This window comes from Zonotrichia leucophrys, chromosome 1, assembly GCF_028769735.1.
Source record: "Zonotrichia leucophrys gambelii isolate GWCS_2022_RI chromosome 1, RI_Zleu_2.0, whole genome shotgun sequence".
Classification (NCBI taxonomy): Eukaryota; Metazoa; Chordata; class Aves; order Passeriformes; family Passerellidae; genus Zonotrichia; species Zonotrichia leucophrys.
Genome location: NC_088169.1, coordinates 24,008,191 through 24,025,786, shown reverse-complemented (window position 1 = coordinate 24,025,786; position 17,596 = coordinate 24,008,191). Strand labels below are relative to the sequence as shown.

The following is a 17,596-nucleotide window of genomic DNA, read 5'->3' as shown; positions in this document are numbered from 1 at the left end:
TCCACTTTCAAAGATAGATTACCACAAAGCACCATGTAACTCATACCATACTCTTCATGGTTGCACATTAAAAGACACAGTAAGCATATGTTTTGAAAGAAATACCATTATTCCTGGCCATTATTCCAATTTATGGTAGAAACTTATAAAAACTCTTTGTACAATACAAAAAAAAATTAAAGTTTCAGGCTAAGAGTATGCAAGCTGTTATTGCATATATATGCAACCCAAACAAAAGGTGAGAGACACATTTTCTCCCATCTTTTAGGCAAAGAATCAACAGTCTCTGCACTCAGAGCTGGATTGCCTTCACTTATTACACAGTTTAACTTTGGACCAGCCAAGTGGAATTCCCTGCAATTTAACAGAAGAGAAAAAAGGCACTTCTGTATTCAATAGAGTGGTTTTACACACTCAGTTTATGAACACAGAAGTACCTATTTCCCTCTGCTGACTCAACACACATAGGTTTATTAGTTGTTTACAATGCATAAGTCTACATTCAGACAGAAGAGACCACCTCAAAGTTACATGGCCTGATAAGTGCATGACACTTGTGGCACAGAAACTATTGAAACAGAATATGCTAATCTGTGTAAGGAAGTATACAAATTTGCAAGACTTGAAAAAGAATTGTTGGCAACTCAATGAATACTTCAGGCTCCATGTCATGAAATCTACTCTAAATGATATCACAGCATACACCACAGCACAGGTCGCAGTTGAGAGGGCCACAATGCACAGAGTATCATTATGGAATTTCAGAAGGCTCCAACCCATACAAAGTAACACCACACCACTACAGAAGACTTTAGGCCTCTGCCCTTCTTGTTCTTTAGCCCAACCTTTTATACCCCTCATATTCACGCATTGCACCTGTGTGTCCTCTGTTCCCTTCCATGACTGGTCAGTGCACCTGGGCCCTCCACGTCTCTTTGCTTTCAATGTTTGCAAGGCTTGTTGCTGTCAGTGCTGCTCACCTGCTTCTCACAGCTGTGGCCCACTGGGGATGAGGCTCGGATGCAGGCCCACCCCCAATTACCACAAACTGTGTGCCTACAAAATGATACCTATACTTCATTATAATCTTCAGTACTATTACCTAACTTACTGACCCAGTGTCACAAATGTGGTATTCACAATGTCAGTTCATTCACCTGGCATTTTTTTTCAAAATATTGATATAGTTTAACATTGCACACAGAAAAGGATACCTTGTATACAAATAATCAAGGTTCAAACCACATCGAATTTGCAAGCTTGAATTTATCTCTATAGTCTGCAATGTTACATATGTTATTCAAGTTTATATGGCACAATAGTCTTAGAAGGTATTTAAAACACTACTCTCAAACTCGAGCTATTACACTGACAGAGAAAAATATTTCTGATTTAACTATGACCATTTCTAAAAAATCTATTTCATTAGATCTGTGTTTTAAATGGATTGTAGTGAGTACTAGAGGTTTTATTATAATATGCACAAATGACTCAGCACTGTAACCACAGCAAAAGGAAAGCCTTTCCAAAAGACCCAAATAATTGCTGCAGTGCAACTACAACCCTGCATTCTATCTTCTGTAAATGAGATTTTACAAAAAAACTACAAGCTCACAAGAATTTTGTCCTAAAACGATATCTCAATCTGGAAGAAGTACTGCAAATATACTTTTATTTGGTTAAATGTTAATACACTGAGAACTCATGAGTGGAACAAAATATTCCTCAAAGGGAAGGCTTTGTTTATACTCAGAAGGCAGTATCAACTGATATTCCTAAGAGACTACAGAATAACAATGCCTTAGGTATCTAGAATTTACTTCATGTGTTCCATTACCTTTCCAAATTCTCACATAGTATACCTTACAAAATTAGTGTAACTCTGTACAAGATAAGGTGATGAAATCACCATTGTTTGGCACTAGAATGAATATCACCATATTCTCCACATAAAGAGCTATTATCCAAGAAAGAGGAAGTAAGTCTAGAATATCCAAATAAAGTTGTATTTGATATGGAACTGGAACAAAAGCCCTAACACAAATATTAAGTTTCAAAATCCCAGTCTCCAAATTGCATTCTCAAATGTCAATTAAACATATTGGAAAAAATCTTGATAGTGTCCAAGAATTACATTACTAATGGAATCAAGATTGAAAATATCACTTGTATTAATACCTAATGTTACTGAAGACATGCCAATGCCAATTTAACATTTAAATACCCTATCAGAAAAGGACCATGGTCTGAATTTTTCATGCTATTCAGGGCTGTATGGACCAGCCACTGTTTTTTCTTTACAATGCAGAAAAGTAAATGCAGAAAAGTAAAGCTAAACTTAAATTCTAACTTCATATAAGCCAACTATGTGACTGAAACACAGAATGGATGTAGTAGTTTTTTCTGTTTTTACTGTGCAGTTCCTTAATAGGAAAGAAAAGCCACTCTACCAATCTCCCAGTTTCACCTTTCCCCAAGTTTTATATACACACTTTCCATGCCTTCTTGTATCAAAACTGGGATCCAATCTCCCTATGCTATTACACCTATCAATATCATGCACAAGGAACCCATCCAAATCAACAAATAAGACTTTAAATAGAACACTGTACATAATTGACATTATTTAAATGGACCATTATTTAAATGAGAACATTTGAGAATTTATGAAAAAGTACACCAAAACACGCTACAAATAAATTCCTTTCACAAAACAACCCTGATTTTCCAAACTACTTTTAAGAAAGCAACTCCACAAGAAAAAGGAAATCAAGTCAATATTAGAGTAAGTTTCAGAGGCCATGGCATATATTGTAACAGTATCATTCCTTTTGCAACAGTAAGGAAAGATATTTTGGCTGGTAACCGGATAGCATTTCTGTGCTGGACACTGTTTCTGTACAATCTTTCCTTTTGTTTTTCTTTAAGCATAACATCATGTGAGGTCCAATATTTATTTTTAAAAAAAATGTTTGCAAAATTTTTTAAAAAAAGTTTGCAAATTTCATACATCTGAAGATGTATGAGACAGGTGGAAAGATGTAACATGTCACAAAGAGGCGAGGCTAGAAGTGAATTCGCTACACAATACCTTATTTTCCACACAAAAGGAAGATTGACATACAAGATTACAGAATAAAGCTCATTTGCAATGACTAGCTGCCCTGAACAAATATATTTAAAGAGTAAATATATGTGATTAAACAAGAATTTATCAGATTTGAAATTATTAACAAGAAATGCATGCTTGCAGCCCAGAAGATCAACCACATCCTGGGCTGCATCACAAGCAGTGTGGGTGAGCATGTCCAGGGAGGGGATTCTGCCCCTCTAAGAGCCCACTTGAGTACCCAGCTCTGGGGTTTCAGCACAAGAGACACAGACCTGTTAGAGCAGGGCCAAAGGAGGGACACAAAGGTCATGAGAGGGCTGGAGCTCCTCTCCTGTAATGACAGGCTGAGAGAGCTGGGTTGCTCAGCCTGGAGAAAGCAAGGATCAGGGGAGACCTTACTGAGGCTTTTTGGCAGTTAAAGAGGGCTTCAAAAACCGAAATAAAATGCTACTTTTTACATGGGCAAATAGTGACAGGACAGGGGCAATGGCTTCAAACTGAAAGAGGGTAGGTTTAGGCCAGATGTTAGGTTGGATTACCCAGCTGCCCAGAGAAGTTCTGAACGCCTCATCTCTGGAAGTGCGTGAGCCCCGCTTGGATGGGGCTTTCAGCAACCCAGTGAAGAAACCTGCCCAGAGCAGATAGGTTGGAACTAGATGCCTAAGGTGCCCTTCAATCATTTCAAAGCTTTCTCTGATATTATGACTACTCAAATCTTGAAAATAAAACCAAGTCCACTTCTACCCTAAGAATCGACATTTCCTTTCATATTTTCTGTTATTTCACTCTGCTATTTCACTCTTCATCCTAGGTATGTCTTCATCATACACAGAATTTCTCAGGTAAGCAGACATATACATATGCACCCATTTATCAAAACTCAGGTTAATTTATTCTGTTGTTTACTGCCATAGTTGCTTCTTACTTCTACTCTACAATTCTCCCACCCCATACAACCTCAGAATTAGCTGCACCTCATCTGATACACTTAAAACAAGACCACAGTCAGTAGTAAAGGAAGTAATGAATAGCAAATCCAACACCACTTTGATAGGATAGATTCAATTACAGCTAATTGAATTCATGAGCTATAGTTCACACACCAAGAGTACTTGATGTGCCCTTTGTAGACTGTGTTTCTCCAAAATTGAAACATCATTGCTGAGGGTCACTCACTACTATAGCTGACACAGCACACAGCTCAACAGAAATTTATTTGTTTTCAATTTAAAGAACAAACAGTTCAATATCATTTATAATTCAGAATCTACATTTAAGGAAACAGAACACAAGCTCAAAGCGGCTAAACTTAGAAGGCAGGGACAGAATTTAAGATCAGAAATAAACACAAATCTATCTGGGCCTGCTCATCAGCTCATATTTAAATCAGTTGTAACTGAAAGCTACTGGTGATCTGATGGTGATTATATTATTATCCATTAACACTTTTTACAAAGGTGAAGCATGTTAAGTTTTCGGTAGCAAAGCTAAAAGGCATATTTCTTCCCTGAAGACAGATGAAATAGCCAAACAAGAAACTTTATCAGGCAAATTCGGTATTTACTGTTACTAAAGCTTGTTTCAGATGCTTGCAGATTTCCTAGGAACAAGTCTCAGGAGACAAAACAGAGACTGATGAAATTATTGTGTCATACATATCAGGTCCTCATACGTCGCTAATGGAAGAAGAAACCTGCACTGCACTACTAAAATACACCTCCTCACAAGGTACCAGAGGAAAGCTCTGACAATGACTAATAAAATTTCAAACTTCTTGCCATAAAAACTAAATGTTATCCTTTGTAGGACATGCCAGTACACAAGCTAAGTATAATCAATGCTTTAATAGTCCCTAAGCACTTGTTTTCACTACAGTGTCCTTTTAAGTAAAGTTTACTTTCAGTCTTTAAAATGAGGTCTGTGTACAACATGCAAAACTCCTTAGAGATTATTGTACTTTATGGCAAATTATTAAATAGTTCCCACCTTTTCCCCCCCAGCAAAAAAAAAGAAAAATGTCTGCTTATGAAACTTACGAAATTATGCTGTGGAAGGCTCTCCAAAGTGAAGTGATCAAACACAGTATGGCTTTTCTCCTTCCCTCAAGTGGCCTTGCATTTCTAGGTGGCTCTTTTTTTTTTCTGTCCTATTATTATAATAATCAGTGTTTAATTCTATATCAAGATTCCCATTTCAGAGAAGCAGAGGAGGCCAAGCAACAAAGTTGTGTTTGTTCTCAAACAATGCAGCTCCTAACATTTCTACCAAAAATGAAAGCAAATCAGACTAGAAATCTCAACTATCATGGGAGGACCTGGAGTTCTGAATCTCTCCATAGATATTATACCCAACTGCCAAAGGGAGATTTTTCTCCCTTGTACAAATATTTTAAATGACAAAACATACAAAGATTAGAGAGAAGCTTATCAATATATTTTATTACAGGACATAAATCATCCATATTTCACTCAGGAGAGCCCAACTTGAGCATATCAGAAAATCCATAAAAAGGCACCACAGCTCACTTAGTTTCACAGGAATAGATGACACTGCACTCACAGTATGACCTAGCAAAAACTACACATTCAGATTCACTTATCAAATCTAGAACTGGTGACATCAGTTTCTTCACTTACAATCATCTAGAATATCCAACTGTGCTTCTAGCCACACTTTCACTCAGTTGTACTGGTTTTGCTCTGAAAAGAAGCAATTATCCAGGAAATACAAGCCCACCTAAACAAAATGGAAGTGTCTCAAAACAGCATTAAGCCCCCTTCTCCCTTCTTTTTCCAAAATCATTTTTAGTAGGAATTTGAACATTCTGTACCAAAGGTATAGCCTCAGATATGCATTTATCTCCACTACCTGCCAACCTTCTGTTATTATTATTTTGGTAAGTCCCCATTTCACCAAGAACCCTCTTTTCTAAAATGCAAATAGCAACCACACAAAGTCAGTAAAATTCTAAAAGAATATTTAACACAGAAGTGTAAACCCTGTCTCTAAATACTATTCCAAAGCATTTCAATTGCAATTCAAAGATAAAATTAACCATATTGCAAGCTTTTATCACCCAGGTACACTCATGGGAAACTCTTAAAGCAATGTGAAACACGTAGACACTAAGCTATGAAATTAATAATTCTGAAATCAACCCCTGCCTTATCCTTAAGTTAGCTGGGTTTACCTGCAAACACATCAGGATAAAAAAAAAAAAAAGAAAAAAAAAGACTGCTTGCTGAGACACTGAATAATAGTCACAAAACCAGTTGTCTTCCTCATTTATCATTTCACAGTGTTGCCTCTCTTCTTACAATTACTGTGTATTGCAAGCTCTTCTTGATAGATCAAGAATTCACAGATAAGAAACATCCCTTGCAGACAGCAAAATCCTATGTATTTCATGTTCAAAATTGTTTTTAAAAAATTGTTTTCACATAATTATGCCAAATCAAACAAACTGGGCTGTACCCTGTCTAACCCTCTACCAACAGTAGTTTAGGAGCACTGAAAAATTTAGGTCTAAGAACCAAGGCAGCAAAAAATTATCACCACTGCCACCACAATACATCTTTTACTTCACAGTAAGTCAGGTGTTGCAGATAGAGGTAAGATAAATCTAGAAACCCTTCACTTATTAGAACAAAGAATAAAATTTATTTTCCTAAAATACTTGAAATGGATAGATGTCATAAGCTTTACAGCATCAGGATTGGATGTGCCCCAATTTGTATCTATTTTTCAACTCATGAATGTATAAAACCTGAATAAACGTGTAAAACTGAAATGAAAAAAAAAAAATTACAAAACCTCTTTTTCTCCCCCCAGCAGAAATATATCTTCATGTAATTGAAAATATTTTGCACCAACTGTTAGGGTTTTTTTCAGATTCCTTCCAATTCTCTTCCCAGTTACTTTTGCTTTTCCTTCTAATGGTTCTTTCTTGTAGGACAATCTTTCTCACAGCTTCTTCCCAGCTGGCATTTGTAGCCAAAAAGAAAAAAAAAAAAAAAAAAGAACAAAACAAACCCAGCTTTAATCAAGAAAAATTTTCCATAAACAAATCCAAGGAACCACAGCTACTCACTGTAAAAGGTAAAAGTACTAGAACAGATGTGTAAAAGCTTTCAAACAAAATAATTTTAATTAAGGTACTGGGAAAATTTTAGAAATGTTTTTTAAATTTATTATACCCCAAATTCCACTATTTCCAATTATATGAAAGACTGAATAATTTCTACAAATATGGGAATTAAACTGTGTTGGTTACTAAAAAAAGGAGGAAAAAAACCATTGCTGCTTCACCATAAATTCTAAATTCACCACTTCAGAGTGTGACAGCTGGGTGGTTTAAATAAAGACATACTGCCAAAGTTTTTAAAGGCCTTTGAAAGTCTCAGAAGTCAGGGAGAATTTAATGGCCTCAGAACACAAACTCAACATAGTGACACGCAACTTGAAAAATTTTCACGAAAAAGGGGACAAGAATCCCAATTTAGAAACAGATTGACCACCATTGTCCTCACTGTTCTCCAGGGACAGACAACAAGTTACCCACTCATTTTCCTGAAAACAAAGAAAAACTTTACAATGTATACTCTGAAGTTACTTTTGGCAGGCCACGCAAATTGAAACTGCACAGGCTATCATCTCCTGCAGCCGAGAGCTGCAGGAAGCCACTGCAAGCTGGCAGGGCAGAGCTCTGAGGCACAAGTCTGTCATCAGTTTTGGGGCAGGTGGCACAAGGAGTCTGCCATTATGGCACCCAAAGCTGAATATGAACACAGCCAGCCAGCAGCCCCTCCAAATCCTTCTATTTACCATACATACAGCCATTACAGGGCATCCTCATTAGCAGATCAGCAAAGTAAAAATCTTATACTGGTTTAGCCTGTTTCTGGAAGAGTCTGTAGAGAGACAGTTCCCTTAACATCAACCTACAGCATTTCAGAGCATTTAATTTACTGACTGGAGTAATACCTGAGAGGCATGAAGGGCAGTACTAACTAGACATTTTCTTTCCATCCAGAGAGCACCCTGCACCTTCAACAATAATGGCAGAGTCATTTCTATTAATATTTCAAATTGCTCTGAGTCACCATATTCCCCTAAAGAAACACAACAACACTTGAACAAATACCAAGAATGCTCTGTAGGAAGTTACATTTTAGCAAAGAACAATTCCAAAACTCATAAAAAACACAGCATAATGGCCAACTCAAACTGTCATTTTACAGGATTTTGGTAATCAGCCCTGACCTCTCTGGAAAGAATCATGGAGAATAATGAAGAAACAAACAAACAAGAAATCAACCAAACAGAAAACAAAACAAAACAAAAAAATCCCACACCTTGGCACCTTCACCTGATTTCCTCTTGTATTAGACAATGTCAGAGGGTCTATAATTGCATTTTCCAGGCAAAATTATATACCATATTGTTAGATTTAATGCTTTTAAAAATATGCCTTAGACAACATCGAGACTACATACAAAAAACAACAAGTCTAAGTCACAGGTTACAACTGCTGATAATTGTTTATAATATACAGCCCTTCTGCTTTGAGTTCCCTTTCTCCAGCACTCCAATAAACACAAAATATAAATAATTACACCTGAATATACAAATTGCATATTAGAATCAAATTAACAAATAATAGGTACATGATCTTTCATGCAAAATTAGCTCAGAACCAATCCTTTAAGGAAGTAAAAAAAACACCAGCTTAAAAATTAAATAAAAAACCTGCTCCTATATATTGTAGGTACTGTATTTGAATAGTTTCTAGAAACAAATATCTGGTGTGAGAGCCATTTAGAAGCTCAAATATGCTGACAGAAAATGAGCAGAAGAATTACATATTCTCCCTCTTCCTCTATCAAGCTGCAGAATAGTAAAACTTAAAATTTAAGAGTTTGTGTAAACTTAAATATATATCTATATTTACATCCATAATGTATATATGTATATATCCAATATAGAAAGCTGTGGGTGATACTCAAACCAAATATCCAGGAAAGAAACAAGAGCAAATATTTCCCATAAAAATTAGTCTCTTGATATACAGACAAGATAGTGGGCTGGCATAAGGGCTATGAAATACTCTCCCTAACAAATAAAGAATCACAAGACTAGAAAATCAGATCCCATGGGAATGGTTCCACTGGCCAGATCAACCCAGCAGACAAGTCTCACACTCCATCACCACCAGTAGCACACAGAAATAGGTTGCACCATGCAGTTCAGTGACATGAAAAGGATGCTTCCTTCATTTATATTTAATGGGCATCAGTTAGCAATAAATAACACACATACACTCAATTTGTCTCATTTGAAATGTGTCGAAGCAGACCAATTGATTCCCTGAAGAAAAAAGACAACACGTTTCCACAAAAGTCACAGTCAATCAACAGACCAGCTAGCAACTGCTCCAAGCTGGGATGTGAGTGAATAAACAGGCCAGAAGAAAAAGGGCAGCCAATTGAAAAGTTTTCATGACCAAATTCTACAGATGACCATCTTTGATCCACTCCAGTATTAAAAATAAGGGTTAAAAAAATCCATATTTTATACAAGAAACCGCAGCAGTGCTTTAATGTGAAGTGCAAACAGTGCACCTGACAAACTGAATATTATTAGCAAAAAATGTTGTATCATATATCTCTCCCTTCTTTATTTTCTAAAAAAAGAAATCAACACTTGTTCAGTCATTTGAAAGACAGTCTTCCTATGGGAAAGCAGAAATAGTCTAATTCTGAGAACTGTTCTACCCTAAATATCCCAGGTGCACACTAACACACAGTATTCAGAAAATTTTATGTACCAGTTTGAAGCTGCTAAAAAACCCTCTAAAATATTGCAGAGTTTAAAGGATGCTTTCCCAAGTAAACATAACATGTTAAATTACTCCTGAGTAGTACAAGCTAATACTGAAAATGTTCTACACTGCTAAATGTCAACAGTAGGGGAATTACACTGAGCTAAATAATTTGGTTAAAAACAGCTTATGCCCAGACAAGACCTTGGAAGGTAAACACAGGTTCCTATCTTTACAAAAAAATCACTCTTCATTGCTGTATACACCTCTATGTCTCTCATAATAAACAAATCAGTATATAAATTTCACCACACTTGTCTTTTTTTTCCTAGTTATACTGACTAACACCTTTAAAAGTGGACCAAACCAGGATTAAACACACTTTGGGAAGGGATTTGTTTTGCTAAGTTTTCATTACATGAAAGCCAAAATACCAATGCAGTCATCTCCTAAAGGCTGTTCTCTCTGTCCTCTACAAGCAGTCCAGACATGCATGCTCAAGAAGCTAAACATAGAAAAACTTGAGTCAAGCCCTAAGAGCCTACATGCTTTCAACCCCTAGCACTTTTAAGTTCCTGTTTCTTCCCACTGAAAAAGGAAAAAGAGAAAAAAAATAGTTAAAATCTCCATTTCTCTGCAGGTTTCTTATCTTCAGTTTGGGCTAAGACAACACTTAACAGAGTTTTCCCAAAGTATTTTCACCTGGTAAATCAGGGGGTTTTTTAAGTTAAAACTTGGCAGGGGAAAGGTATGGTGTTGGGTGCTTTTGATTTTGTGGGTGAGTTTTGCATGCTTCTTATTTCTGAAATATTAATACCAGTTGTGTCCCAGATTATCTGATTATTTGCATTGCAAAAAGCACTTCTGGGCATCTCTGGGCTATTTATAGGACTTTACAAATCACTTATCTTTAAGAAGCATATTTGAGTGTTGAAGCCTATTCTATAACACACTGTCAAATTCACAACATCAGATAAAGAATACTGAATTTCTTTCTGCAATCAATTAAATATCTAAACTAGATTCAGACAAAAGAAACAGGTGACAGGCAAACACTAACAATTTACCTCAAGACTGATTTTAAACACTGCAGATAGAAAAGCAGAAATGTGAACTTTCAGTTTTCACATGTTCAGACTTCTTCCATACACTCACTTTTCTGACCTCTCTGAAAGATAAAAGAGAACACTTGTTTCAATCCATTTTCTTCCATCCTAAAGAGAATAAGAAACTTATGGGAAAGAACCTGTTGCTGTCTGAACTACAATAAACATTATGGTATTGAAATTCACCTCAGCAGTGGATAACAGGAACAGCAAAGGAAGAAAGCTGAGTCTCACACCTGGTCATTTCTCTCTAGACAGCAGCTATAATAATAATGATTTATTTTGGGACAAGTGTCATTTTGTGGGAGGGAAAAATGAAGTAAGAAATACAGAGAGTGAAAACAGAATTCAAGTCATTTAGCTTTATGACTAAAGCCTCAAAGATGTACAAACGTAATGGTGAATTCAGGTCACCATTACAGTCACAACATTCAGACCATGTTTTCTTTCAAAACTTGTGGTATTCAAGAACATTGCCAAGTAAAATCATGGATTATTATTTATCATCTCAGTATCAAGAAAATGTGACAAAACAGGGAAAAAATGCTCTTACATCCCTTAGAAAATTTAAAATAGGTGACAACCTTGGTAGTGAAACCAAAAATAACACTTGGTAAGAAAGTGAACTAAATTAAGCCTCCAAGAAAAAGGAAAAAGCCACCAGTGTTCTTTTCAAGTAAAGAACTTAGCTACTCTGGGGCACAGCTTCTTACTTAGACAATTCCCTGGCATTAGACTACAGCTGTGTACCTACTGTCATGCTGATACAATGCCACTTGAAATATATTTGACTAGCATATTTTCTGTGTGAACATAGAGAAATTAAGTATTTGAAAATATGTAGCACCTCATTTTTCCCATGAACTTTTTTAAATTTTCCCACTTGCATAAAAAGAAAAATACTGGTATGCCCAATTTTTATTCTGCATTTGTTTAGTGCAAAGCACTTCATGGGAAAAGTAGTTTAAAGAATCTTTTTGCATAAAAATACTCTAATTAAAATATTTCAATCAATTGAACAGATTCACAACTCCAAATTTACATTTACATAGTCTGCTATGGAATTCACTGCACTCTGAAAAATGGACAAGAAGCATATCTCAAAGGAGAGAGGGTAAGAAAAAATTTGTCATCTTTCTCCTCCTGGTGTTCTTTTCCTTCCCCCTTTTCCATCACTATGCATTTCAATTGGGAATGTAACACTTTTCCCATCTTTATGTACCCAAAAATGAAGGAGTACCTTCTGGTTTTCCTGTATTACTTACTCTAGTTTACCTGAATTACTTTTTCATTGTGGCACAATTAAAAATTTAGTATCTCTATTTCAAGATACGTGTCAGGTGTCCAACTGCAGGCACTCTGGCTTCTGGAACAGGAATTCTGCCCATGTTAAATGCCCATCACAACAAAGGATGATTCAGAAACTCTGCCATTAGTGCTCAGTCTCCCCTTTTCACAGACTTACAAGAAGTTTGAAATAGGTTCAGGTGAGCACAGGTCATGAACTTTGAATCAACATGGTGGTCATGGCATATAATTGGTTTTGTTTCTGTACAGCACAGAACTACCTCAATCTTGGCACAGGTGAGTACATCGATTCACTGAGATTCACAGAGTATTTCAGCCTGGCCTGAACAGCAGTTTCTGAGTGTGCTGAGCAAACATTTGTATTTCAACCTCCTTTGAAAGGAAAATTAATTCAAAACAAGATGAGGACAACCAAGCACCTTCAATGGCTCCAGAGCAAGACTGTTCAACTTTCATACAAGGAGACTAGTTAAAAAACCCATATACTTCAAAGGTTCAAAGCCACATGTTCAACCCCTCAGGAAGTACCTTCAAAGAAATATTTTTCCTGTTTAACTTCTCTTAGTGCCAGAAACCAGTATGTGTCCCAATCCTGTGCCCTCCCCAAAGCCGTAACTTCACTTTATCAACTAAGTATTAAAGCACTTCCCTCCAAAGCAAACTTGTATTCCAGATTCTGCTCCAATTGCCTTTTAACAAAGAGCCTACAAACACCCAAACAAAGGCTGAGTCCTGGGATGTTTGGGGGAGATAAATGTCCTCTGAATCATTACACTAAACTGTACTTCCCTTTTGCTCTTCCCACCTTTACATGAATTTCTTTGCTAAACCAGGCACAACATCCCAACAGAAATCACAGAAAACACATGTCACAGAAAATCCAGCCTGCATTATGGTGGTCAGGTTAACAGAGAGATTTTAATCCTCTGAGACTATGAAGGATACTTAAAACAGTAGCTGCTATATTCAAAGCAGGTACTGCAGTCAACTTTTTTTTTTAACATGGATTTTATTCCACACTCAGAGAGAAGTTGCATAAAGTCATAGATGACTACAATCTCACAGACACCAACACAATTCTGTTACCTTAAATATTAACCATAAACAGCTCCCACAGCATGGAACTTACTTCCCTGTTTTGACTTTCAACTTTCTGAGGTGGACAGCTTCCATGGCCATAACTATTTCTAAGCCTGGGAATATCTATAAGCAATGATTCTAGTAAAAAGGAGATACCCAAAAATTACATAACAGGAAGTTCTGGTATTTCCCCTCCCATCCCCAAACATCGTCAATTATCTCAGAGCATACAGCTTTCAAGAACATCAGCAGAAAGAAAATGGTTATCCTTATCAGAGCAAACTGCAGACTACTCTAAATTGCTGTAGTGAAACTGATGACATTAATGCCATCTGTTTGTGCAGGGAGATCAAAATGGAGGATAAGGTAATACTGACTTAAACCACGCTAAAAAGTACATGTGAACCATGCTTTCAGTACATGTGATATAAACCTTCAGTTGCTTAACTGAATTAAAAAAGGCCTAAGCCAAGCAAAAAAGTTTCTCAAGCTAAAAAACAAATCCACTCTACTACCCTGCAGTATTTTGCACTGATTTAACTTGCAGCCTATTTAAATCAGGTCTCCAATGCCTCATGCTAGCAGGTGCACACAGAGCTGCCCAACCTCAGGCAGACTTAGATCTGACTCAGATCCCTGACTAGTGCACTACAGAGGCATTAGTGGGGCACTGCATCTTTTATAAACTCGGCCACTCAGAGCAGGTACTCACGTGTTCAGTTTCAGTATCACTTTAAGGCTGCAACATTGCTTCCTAGCCAGGAGCAAGATACACAGGCAAGTCACAAATTCATTTTTCAACCAACTTAAAATAAGCCAGCTCTGTTTCTTTGACAATGTAAGGCCTTATGTATTTATCTGTGCACAGTTTTATACCTTTCCAGTTTTCTCTTTTTTTATCTTTATTTTCCCTATTAAATGACCAATGACACAGTTCAAAAGAGATGCAAAGAATGGCCATCTTTTGAGACAGAGCTACTTGAGAAAAAAAGGAAAAAAAAATCAAGCTGGGGAAGACAGAGAATGATGGGACACTACATATTCTGTCAGTGCCTTGACAGGCAGCTATCTGCTCCTTTTACCTTTTATTTCTTTCTCTGCTCCTTCGTAACACGCAGTGTCTCAATTTTTTTAAGTCTCTCTTTAAATCCTGTGGAATCGCAATTTTCCCTTTCCTCAGCCTCTAAAGAGCATCTTAAAGGACACTCTAATAAAGGTATACTGTTTAAGGTTGACACCAGGATTACTTCCACATTTCTTCATTGGCTGCAGAAATATTTCCATGACTACCCTGCCTTCTTTAAAAATTACTCTTTTTCTGCAATCTGTGTTTCACTCGAAGTCTTAATCCTCAGTGATGACTACTGTATCCACATGGTCATGATGTAATGAAGAAAAGCAACCACTTCTGGAGGGAAAAAAACATTACAAACCTTTCAAGAAGTCTCTTAATAATCTCAAATAATTTATCAGTAAAATGTCTGCCCACATTTCAAATTGGAACACTATCTCAAAACACAACGTATTTCAAGAGAAGATAATGCATTCTTCATTCACAACAACACTCAACAACACTCCTGGGCCTTTCCAATTCCATGTTTAAAGCCATTACCTTCACTAAGAAAGGGCTTATATCACACCTTTTTGGCTGAAGAGAGCTTAGGGGAAATTAAGATTTACATTACATTACTTACTGAAATAAATCTATCCAAAGCAATTTCACAGTCCTATAATGAAAAAGTGAATAAAACTTCCATATAGTTGAACACACAACTTGAAGCTTTCAAACCAGGTGCAAAAACATATGCAACTGTCAGTATGTATGTTCAAATACAATACAGAGATACAGCACCCATGAACACCACGAACATCACTGATGTCTGACACGTCTATTTATTAGGCACATTTACTCTGCAATGCCACCGATTACAGGCACTTTTAGTAAGCGTGGTACTTGTGAGATGAGACCTTACCTTCCACCAAAATTCTACACACGCAAAATATCTGCGCATCAATATTCAGGGCAACAGCGTGTCGGGGGTTTGACATACACTCACCTGCATTCGGTTAACCTGTTTGATCTCTTCCCTGGCCCGACAGCTAATTTAAATAATGAATTTTTTATCAGGATGCAGGTAAATGAAGTTAAACCAGATAAACCAGGTTTTATACTAAAAGGTCTTTCAGCTTCAGCAGTGGCAGTACTCATCCCAGAGACAAGCCAAACCCAGGTCCGGGTGCAGGCTCGCTCCGCTGCAGATCCCACAGCCGGGGCCGTACAATGCCCACAGCCTACCGGAGCCGGTGACACGGCAGCACCGGGGCCGTACAATGCCCACAGCCTCCCGCAGCTGGAGCCGGTGACACGGCAGCACCGGGGCCGTACAATGCCCACAGCCTCCCGCAGCCGGAGCCGTGACACGGCAGCACCGGGGCCGTACAATGCCCACAGCCTCCCGCAGCCCGGCTCCCGAACGGCGCGGAGGCTGCGGCGCGTCCCCGCCAGCCGCCCAAGGCACCTACAGCCACCGCAGGCAGCCCAGCTGCCCTCACACCGGCCAGCGGTGGCGCGGCAGGAGAAAAGCCAGCGGAGAGGGAGGGGGAGGCGGAGAGAAATAAAAATTAAAAAAAAAAACCCACAAAAAAAGAGGGCGCTGGGGAAGGGGGCAGCCAGATGTTCGGGCATCTCCTCTCGCCGGGCACGGTCAGGCACCTCGGCAGCTCCTTTGTTCCCCTCCTTCCCGCACTTACCCACGGTGGCCAGGGTCTCCAGGTCCTCCAGCTTGTAGGCAGCGGGCTCGAGCGCGCCGGGCGAGCCGGGACCGGCGGGGCTGGGGGCCGGCACGGCGGGCTGAGGCGCGGCCACTCCCGCCGCCGCCGCCTCGCCGCCGCTCTTCGCCCCCATCTTGGCCTTGGCAGCGCTGAAGGCGTCCATAGGGCCGAGCGGGCGCCCCGCGGCCGCTCAGCGCATGGAGAAGGGCGAGAGGAAGAGAGAGGAGAGGGAGCGGCGGGGACGCAAAGTTTCAGTCTTCAGCAGGCGGGGTGGCTGCTCCCCAGGGCTGGAGCCCGCTGCCGCGTCTGAGGGGGCGCGCAGCCCTTCAGCATCGCGGCCACAAGCGCCGCGCCGCCCGCCGGTGCCCGCAGCAGGCAAGGACCGCCGCGCAGACAATGGCGAGGGTGCGCCCAGCCGCGCCACACGCGGGGCGGAGGGCGGGGTTTGCCGCTGCCGCTGCGGCACCGTCCCGCTGAGGGCTGGCGGGGCGGGGAGGGGCTGGGGGAAGCGCGGCCCCGCCGCACAGCGGGAGCGCGGCCCTCGCCCCTCGCCGCGGGCACGGCCCGGAACCGTGTGACAGCCCCGGTGCTCTCTGCTTCTCCTTCCCCACCCTGCGTCCCGCCCGAGGGGCTGCGTGGCTCGGCGGCGGGGAGCGGGGTGCAGGGAAGTGCCGGCGGCTGCCGCGCCAGCCCCGCGCTCCCTCAGTGTTGCAGGGACACCTGGGACGGTCCCGTGCGCTCTCCGCAGAAAGTTAAAAATGAGCGGTGGGGCCCCCTCGGCTGCACAGTAACAGCCCTGGGAGGAGCTGGTCTTTCCCCACGCGCGCTCGAGTAGCTCCCTCCGCACGTCCCAAGGGTTTGTCACGCCTTATTTTACTCCCCGTTTCCGAGCAGGTGTGGATTCCGCACCGGCCACAGCTCGTCCTGCTCTAGCCTGCAGAGTGTTCGTGTGGCTGGGGGTAGTGCTGGGCTGCGCTCGGCCGAGGCGAGCACACACCCGCCTCATGCAGCAGCAGCAGCAGCGGAGTACCGAATATAGCTCCTTTAGAGCAGCCAAGAAGCTGTTGACGATTATGCTGAAAGACAAGGCAAATTGGTGTGTGAATCAAGTCACTGTAAAGCGTACACATCAAAACTGGGAGGGAAATCCTAATATTTTCCATGCCTTTTTCTGGCCCAGCTTTACCCTATTCACAGCTACTACCCTGTGCTCCTGTGAGCAGGGTGTCTGCAAAGCTGAGTGTAAATGAAGTCACGGGGGTGGCATTTGGCATCTCCTTTTTATTAAATGTGACATCATGAGAATATAAGACTTATTAGTTTCTGTGTGGAGTAGGTTCAATAATATTGAGAAATAATTGTGTGCATATTAAATGAGTACAAATATATAAATTATTA

At 39.9% G+C, this 17,596-nt stretch overlaps 1 protein-coding gene across 2 annotated transcripts in view; it reads right to left on the bottom strand.

The window, feature by feature from the left end:
- PRKX (protein kinase cAMP-dependent X-linked catalytic subunit) overlaps positions 1 to 16,584 on the bottom strand; it is a 55,937-nt gene extending 39,353 nt beyond the window's left edge. Inside the window, exon 1 of one of the 2 annotated variants that reach the window (XM_064708881.1) lies at positions 16,178 to 16,584. In XM_064708881.1, coding sequence (XP_064564951.1) covers positions 16,178 to 16,361 — 184 coding nt within the window. In that variant the 5' untranslated portion in view covers positions 16,362 to 16,584. Of the gene's footprint in view, positions 1 to 703; positions 760 to 16,177 lie in introns of those variants that run through there. The other variant, XM_064708888.1, reaches the window with a different exon arrangement.
- Between the last annotated feature and the right edge of the window lie 1,012 nt (positions 16,585 to 17,596).